The 7,500-nt window shown below is 43.1% G+C and overlaps 1 protein-coding gene across 5 annotated transcripts in view; it reads right to left on the minus strand.

The window, feature by feature from the left end:
* LOC105909547 (coiled-coil domain-containing protein 136) overlaps positions 1-7,500 on the minus strand; it is a 50,871-nt gene that overhangs the window by 12,040 nt on the left and 31,331 nt on the right. For all 5 annotated transcript variants that reach the window (XM_031582842.2, XM_031582843.2, XM_031582840.1 and 2 more), the window contains exon 6: positions 1,188-1,302. In XM_031582842.2, the coding sequence (XP_031438702.1) occupies positions 1,188-1,302 (115 nt within the window). The remainder of the gene's footprint in view (positions 1-1,187; positions 1,303-7,500) is intronic.

A 7,500-nucleotide genomic window follows, 5' to 3' on the forward strand; every position in this document is an offset into this window, starting at 1 on the left:
TTAAAGTGTTACCGTATAGGCAATGTTGTTTGTAGTGCCTGGAGAAATGGGCTTTATGTGATAAACAAATGCCTCAACGAAACTCCTCAGCATATTTCACTATATAAAGTATATAGTACACATACCACTATGATCAGTACATTATCGAGAGTATGTTTTTTAGCATGGCTTTATGGCAGGGGTCTCAAACTCAAATTACCGGGAGGCCGATTGGCGTCCAGTCTGGTCAGTGGGGGCCAGATTTTTTTTTATTTGTTGGCCTGCCTATCACAATACTGTAGATACCACTTTTGAGTGTGGCAAATGTACCATGTGTGATCAGTGGTACAATGGTTAGTGTTGTTGAATAACAAGTAGCTGACTTGAGTTTCAATTCATGGGCAATGCAAGATGCTCTTTGGATAAAAGTGTTTGTTATAGTAGCATTTTTGGATCACTTTGTCTCATTGATAGCCCATGACTTACATATACAGCAGTAATAGTGGGATAATATCTTCATTGACAACTACATATATTTTTCCTTCATACATGCACATTTCAAAGCAAATGCTGTACTGCACCACTTTTGTATAGTTGGTAACAAGGCTGCAAACAAACAAAACAAAGCTGAATAAAGTTTCAGCAAAAATCTGAATTATTTTATTTTATTTTATTTTATTTGTCAAAACGATAGAAGACATTCCTCCAAAATACCTATTTATAATGATTTTGTTGCCATTTCGTGACTTCCGCTAAGAAAAAATTGTTCTTCACGCAAATAGAACTTTAAAGTTCAGGTGTTTTAAGTTCCAGGTGTTGCGTAGCAACCCATTACTTGCTGACTTCATTCACACGTTTCCATTATGTTAAATGACCGGACTACTTGCGGAATGATATGAAAGATGTGAATTAGAAGCACAAAACCCGTCTCCAATGGCAGCGGTAAACGTTGGGATGGCCCATTCAAATCAATCAAACTTTTTGCAACATTCTGAGGAGCCCGCGGGCCGGATGAAATCGCTTGGCGGGCCAGACCCCTGCTTTATGGTGATATTACTGTGCTAGTAGAGATATTTACATTTACATTTAGTCATTTAGCAGACGCTTTTGTCCAAAGCGACGTACAAGGGAGAGAACAGTCAAGCTAAGAGCAAATAATAGATATGACTGGTTGGCCGGGTTGATTGGCAGGTGGCACAGCCACTCACCTGGTTTTCTGATGCAGGATGTGGAGCTTCTCGGTCAGCTTTCTGTTGTCATCCTTCAGAGCCTGGCACTCCTCTGTGAGCGTGCGGCACTCATCCTTCAGCTGGTCAACCTCACCTGACCAATCACAGAGCAGAGATTAGGTCACATGACAATAAGTAAGACCACATCTGACTAATCACAACGCAGTGGCCGGGTCACATGATGTTGAGTATGCAGTATAAGATGTTGTTTATGTGGAGGGATGATATACAGAGTACAAGTCATGTCACACTTCAATCTACCCTCTAATCACACGCACACACACACACACACACACACACACACACACACACACACACACACACACACAAACAAACCACAAGACGCAACTGCCTTGACACCTGGCCCCGCTTCCTTTCCAGTCATCTTAACCCTCCATCTCTTTTGACACACACTAGCACACACACACACACACACCACACACACACACACACACACACACACGCCAGCCCATGTGTTATCCATCTCTGCATCAACATATACACAAGAATGACTCGCCAAATCTGACTGGCATGTAGAACAACAACAACAGCCACATTACCCACGTTACCCAGTGGGACTGAGATGAAGGAGTGAACTCCTTCTGAGGCCAACTGTGGCAGAACTTCACCAGGGGATGAAAACTTTACTAACAAAATTTTTAAGATTTATTTGTTTATTTGTTTTGGTATGTTTTGTTGTTTGTGTGAAGTGACCTTGTCTGTAGTAGTAGTAGTAGTATTAGTAGCAGTAGTATTAGGAGCAGTAGTACTAGTGATAGTAGCAGTAGTAGCAGCAGTAGAAGTAGTAGTATTAACATGTCAAGGGACAGAGCTGTATAAAACTGGTCCATAATCGGAGCACTTTGACCAGCATCCAAGATAGCTGCGGATCTGTAACAACTCTGGCTGGGCTCTGGCTGAGATCTGGCTCAGGCCCGGTGAATCTGCAATCAGCTGGTGTGTGTGATGTGCCCACAGCAGATTGAGTGTCATGTTGTTTACAAGTTTGGGTCTATATTAGGAGAAGGGACTAGGGCCCCATAGAGCATACCAGCTGACCTCAGAAGAGGGGCTAGGCAGAAACAAGGAACAGATCCTATCAACAATAACGGGTGTCTGTGGGTATGGGTTGAACACGCAAATGCATGTGTGTATGTATGTATGTGTGTTTTCAAGTAGGTGTGTGTGGGAGTGGGAGTGGGAGTGGGAGTGTGTGTGTGTGTGTGTGTGTGTGTGTGTGTGTGTGTGTGTGTGTGTGTGTGTGTGTGTGTGTGTGTGTGTGTGTGTGTGTGTGTGTGTGTGTGTGTGTGTCCTTCTGTTACCTTTCAGTACTAACGTGACCTTCCCAGGAGGTGAGCTGAAAACAAAGGCCCCACTGATTTTGCCCTTGTACCATTAAACATTAAATCATATGACTTCATAAACAGACTGCTGAACCTCATCATGACTCCCTCATGTCTCTCTACATGGCTCTGCCTGGACAGCAGTATCCCAACAGCCACTTTGTTCCTCACAGTAAAGTCTGTCTAAAACAGAGCCAAATCACTTACTCATGTTTATGATCAGTCCCTTTCTGCTGGATATTTATATATACTCTCTCTCTCTCTCTCTGTCTCTCTCTCTCTTCTCTCTCTCCCTCTGTCTCTCTCTCTCAGTCAGTCTCTCTCTCTCTCTCTGTCTGTCTCTCTCTGTCTCTCTCAGTCTCTCACTTCTGTACTTTGGCATTCCACATTGAGACATAAAGTGTGTGTGCTTACAGCCACAAGGGCATGATAAGCTGACTATGCTGACTATGGTAATGGGACTTTTTCCAGTTTATTTAAACATGAGCCAGTGGAGGAATGGGTAGTGATAGTAACAGATAGAGAAGGAGAGGGGGGAGACAGAGAGACAGAGACAGAGAGACAGAGAGAGGAAAGGGGAGAGACAGAGAGAGGGGGGGAGGGAGAGAGAGAGAGGGAGGGTGGGGGCGGAGAGAGTGAGCAGCCGTGATGAGGCATTGCGAAGAGATCCTGGTGCTGAACAGCAATGAGAAACACCAACAGCCAAAGGCCAGAGAACCTTCTGGAAAGTATGACTTAGAGTGTGTGAGAGAGCGAGAGCGAGAGCTTGTGTGTGTAATAAAGAACTAATCCCATGTGGAGTGTAAGGCTCATAGACATGTGTATTTATGTCATCAAGGAGATGTTGTGTTGGTGTGCTAGTCATGCGTGTTGGTGTGCTTGTCAGCTGGTTGTGTGTGTTTGTGTATTCTGTGTGTGTGTGTGCACATGTAGTGTATGCAATCCCAATTGTGTATTTGTGTGTGTGTGAGTGTGTGTGTGTGTGTGTGTGTGTGTGTGTGTGTGTGTGTGTGTGTGTGTGTGTGTGTGTGTGTGTGTTTACACATCCAGATGGATTTATGGGGATGATTACTGCCTTGGCTTTCCTGCTGTTTAACCTACCGCATGTGACTCTCCCACCATGCAGAAGAACTCACATGAGTTACGGTGTTATTCACCACGAATGACACCAACATGGAGTCAAACATTCTTCAAAAACACCAATCAGGAGCCAGTACTTCTAAATAATGACCAATCAGAAGTCAGTTCTCCTCCATACAGACCATTCCGAAATAGGTTTTTCAAAGAATTAGGTGTCTGGTCTCCTCAATAAAGACGAATCAGGAATTATTTCCACCTTCAACCATGAGAACCATTTTAATGAAGACCAAAAATACCACCCATTAAAAACTCTTTTATAAAGACCAATCAGGAAGTTTTCCTCAATAAAAGATCTATCAGTACTCCCTCTCCAACTACTATTAACTTTGCATTAAAGAACCCCAATGAAACTCATGACAAAAAACATCCAGAGGATCTCTCTTCATAATCTCACACTCACATTTCCGCTCTGAATGGTCTTGTTTAGATATTTCCAAAAACATAAACATGACATAAGCCATTTGCAACGAGTTTAGTGTGCAAATGTGTGTGTATGAGAGTGAGAGTGAGTGAGTGTGTGTGTGTGTGTGTGTGTGTGTGTGTGTGTGTGTGTGTGTGTGTGTGTGTGTGTGTGTGTTTGACAGAGAGTTTGAGTGGGAGTGAGTGTGTTTGTGTGTTTGACAGAGAGTTTGAGTGGGAGTGAGTGTGAACGCACATGTGTGTGTGTAAGAATGAGAGAGCGAGAGAGAGACAGAGAGAGAGACAGAGACAGAGAGAGACAGAGAGAGAGAGACAGAGACAGAGAGAGATATATATGCATAAAAGAGAGGGATGGAGTGAATGTGTATAAGTGTGCGTGTCCATGCTTGCATGTCTGATCGTGTGTGAGTGTGTGGTGTGTGTTTCTGCATGCGTTATCGCTCCAGATCTCTAATGATGACAAAATGTTGAAATTAAAATTAGATTAATCTGTCCTCATAATTTGATTTTGTACAGAAAATGGGGCAAACTTGTTATTTTCCACAATTATCAGGCCCTTTAAAGGGGGGCAATGAGGCAAGGCGAGGCGAGATGTGCCATAGACTAGATAAAGAGCAAGGCGGCCAGAAAAACACTTTAAATCCTCTTGACTTTTTTATATATCAGCGATTGTGTGTACATGTACGTGTGTGTGTACAGTGTTTAGTGTATATGTATGTGTGTGTATACAGTGTGTTTGTATATGTGTGTATGCGTATTCATGAGTGTGTACACTGTAAGTGTGTTTGTGTATTGACAGTGAGTGTGTGTGTTTGTGAGTGGTTTGTGTGTGTGTGTGTGTGTGTGTGTGTGTGTGTGTGTGTGTGTGTGTGTGTGTGTCTGTTTTCACTTTCCCAAGCACTTGACGGTCACAGAAGCCAGGGCAGCCTTTGTTCCTTTAAGTCTCTTTAAGGCCTCGTTACTCATAAGCAGCCTTAATTACCACAATCAATCATCACCACATATGTTGGCTTCAGGTTCCAAATCAGCTTCACCTCTCTCTCTTTCTCTTGTTCTCTCTCTCTCTCTCTATCTCCCTCTCTCTCTCTCTCTCTCTCTCTCTCAGTAACTCTTTCCTCTCTCTCTCTCTCTCTCTCTCCTCTCTCTCTCTTCTCTCTTAAGTATGCAAGCAATCTATATTTTTGTAACAATGACATTACATATCATTTCTAGTTTTTAAGTCTCCTTTGAATGATGTTGTACCTCACTGTTTGATTTAAAATAAGGGAAATTCACAAAATATCTTAACATACAACTAGTGCGAATGATGACACAATAATGAGAGTCACATCCAGGTCTCCTGAGCTATCAAAGATTGGTCCCTGAGCACTAAACAGTTCCCGTGGCGATTCACACACAGGCGATCACAACAGCAACTGAACTAAAGCAGGTGTCACACTCTGAGAACTAAACTCCTCCCATGGACACACAGGCGATCACAACAGCAACCGAACTAAAGCAGATCCAAACAGCGGTTCTGTCTCTGTGTGACTAGGCAGTGCTGAGACGTGAGACGTGAGACGTGAGACGTGAGACGTGAGACGTGAGACGTGAGACGGAGGACTGAAAACAGAGAGCGCGCCACATCACCGTCTTCCCCCTGAGTCCCGTCACGTCTGCCATGCCCTCTCCGTGCCCTTCTCTGCTGTGTTTGGCCCGTGCCAGCTGGATGCGTCAGCCCTGATGTGTTTCTCATTTGGGTCTCATTTGGGTCTTGTTTGCTTCTGGTTTGGGTCTGGTTTGGGCGCTCCTCAGGCTGGGCCTGCCACCGTGCCTCTTAATTGGGTTCTGGTGAAGGGGCTTGTGTTCCCCAAACCAATGACTCCGTTTTTTCCAGCAGTAGGCTGGTGGATTTGCTTTGCATTGCTTGGGTGCTCCAGAAATGTCTTTCTTTATTGCTCTTTATTGTTCTTTATTGCTCTCTCTCTCTCTCTCTCTCTCTCCATCCTTTTCTCCCTCTATTATCCTCTTTCTTTTTGCTTCTCTTTTTTTCTCTCTGCCCACCTACATGTGACTCTACTTCTTTCATACTCTCTCTCTCTCTCTCTCTCTCTCTCTCTCTCTCTCTCTCTCTCTCTCTCTCTTCAAACCCACCCTGGTTTTGCGGTGTTGGTTGAGTGCTGTGGTATAGCTCTGTTGAGTGCGATGAGGTGTTATTGTACGCAAGTGTGTGTGTGTGTGAGTGTGTGTGTGTGGTTTGGGGTTGAGCTGTGCTGTGAAGACTGGTTTCGTCATGTCATCCTACTACCCTTCAACTTCAGCTTCAGCTCTCTGCTGCTCACAGTGTGATGTTTCCTGTCGGAATGCTGTGTCGGAATACTGTGCTGGAATGCTGTGTCGGAAAACTGTGCTGGAATGCTGTGTTGGAATAGGCACTAACTGTCATCCTGTCAACAGCTGTTATAGTCAGGTGGCTTAACAACGCAATCGTGACAAGAGTGATAAAAGCATGAAATTTGGCACACAATTAGCTTATACCCTACTAAAAGTTACTAGAAGGGGTGCCCAAGTGAAACTGCTCATTTTTTCGTTTTAATGAGATATTAAGTTTTGACCTAAATCAAGATATGCGTTACCTGTGGTCCGATTTTCAAAACGGTTATTTGCCTAGAAATGCTTACCAAATAGCCTAAATTTTGCATTAAGCCACCTGACTATTAGTATAGTAGCATAGTAGCAAAACATAGTAGTTTAGTTGTTCTGCCTCCAGGCATTTAATTTGAATTGTCGAATTTGTAAAAAATTCAGTTTCATCCAGACTTTGATTTTGACGTTGTAATTTTGAGCTGTGCAGGAAGTAGGCAGGTAAAATTGTTCAGAATAATTTAGAAACGGCAGGCTGACGGTCATTACGCCAGAGAGATTCCTTCTTACAGGTTGATTCCCCAGCAGAGGCATCGCTGTATCTTGTTATAACTAAGTTAATTTCATTGTTTAAAAACGTAGTTATAATGCTAAAAAGGCAATGTTAAAACGTGGATGCTATTAGGAAATGTTAACAGTTAGCTTAACATGTGCTTTCTTTACTTCATGGAACTAGGTGACTTGGCTAATTGCAACATTTAGCTTTGTGTGTTCTAGTTTCACTCTCTTTCACCCTTTGATCACTTGAATTTATTGTCGTGGATTCAGTACAATTTGGAGAATAAATCTGCAAACAAGAATACAAGACATTCTTCATCTTTATAAGAGAATTTAGCTCGCTGTCATTTATAAAACGTTTTTGTTGGGTTGCTGTTGGGTAGCATAACGGTAGCATAACATTGGGAAGCATATCGTGCAAGCTTGCTAGCGTGAGAATGCTAGTCCCGTTGTTGTAAATAAACAAACCACACACAGTGGTGTGATCT

The sequence above is a fragment of the Clupea harengus genome, chromosome 16 (assembly GCF_900700415.2).
Source record: "Clupea harengus chromosome 16, Ch_v2.0.2, whole genome shotgun sequence".
Classification (NCBI taxonomy): Eukaryota; Metazoa; Chordata; class Actinopteri; order Clupeiformes; family Clupeidae; genus Clupea; species Clupea harengus.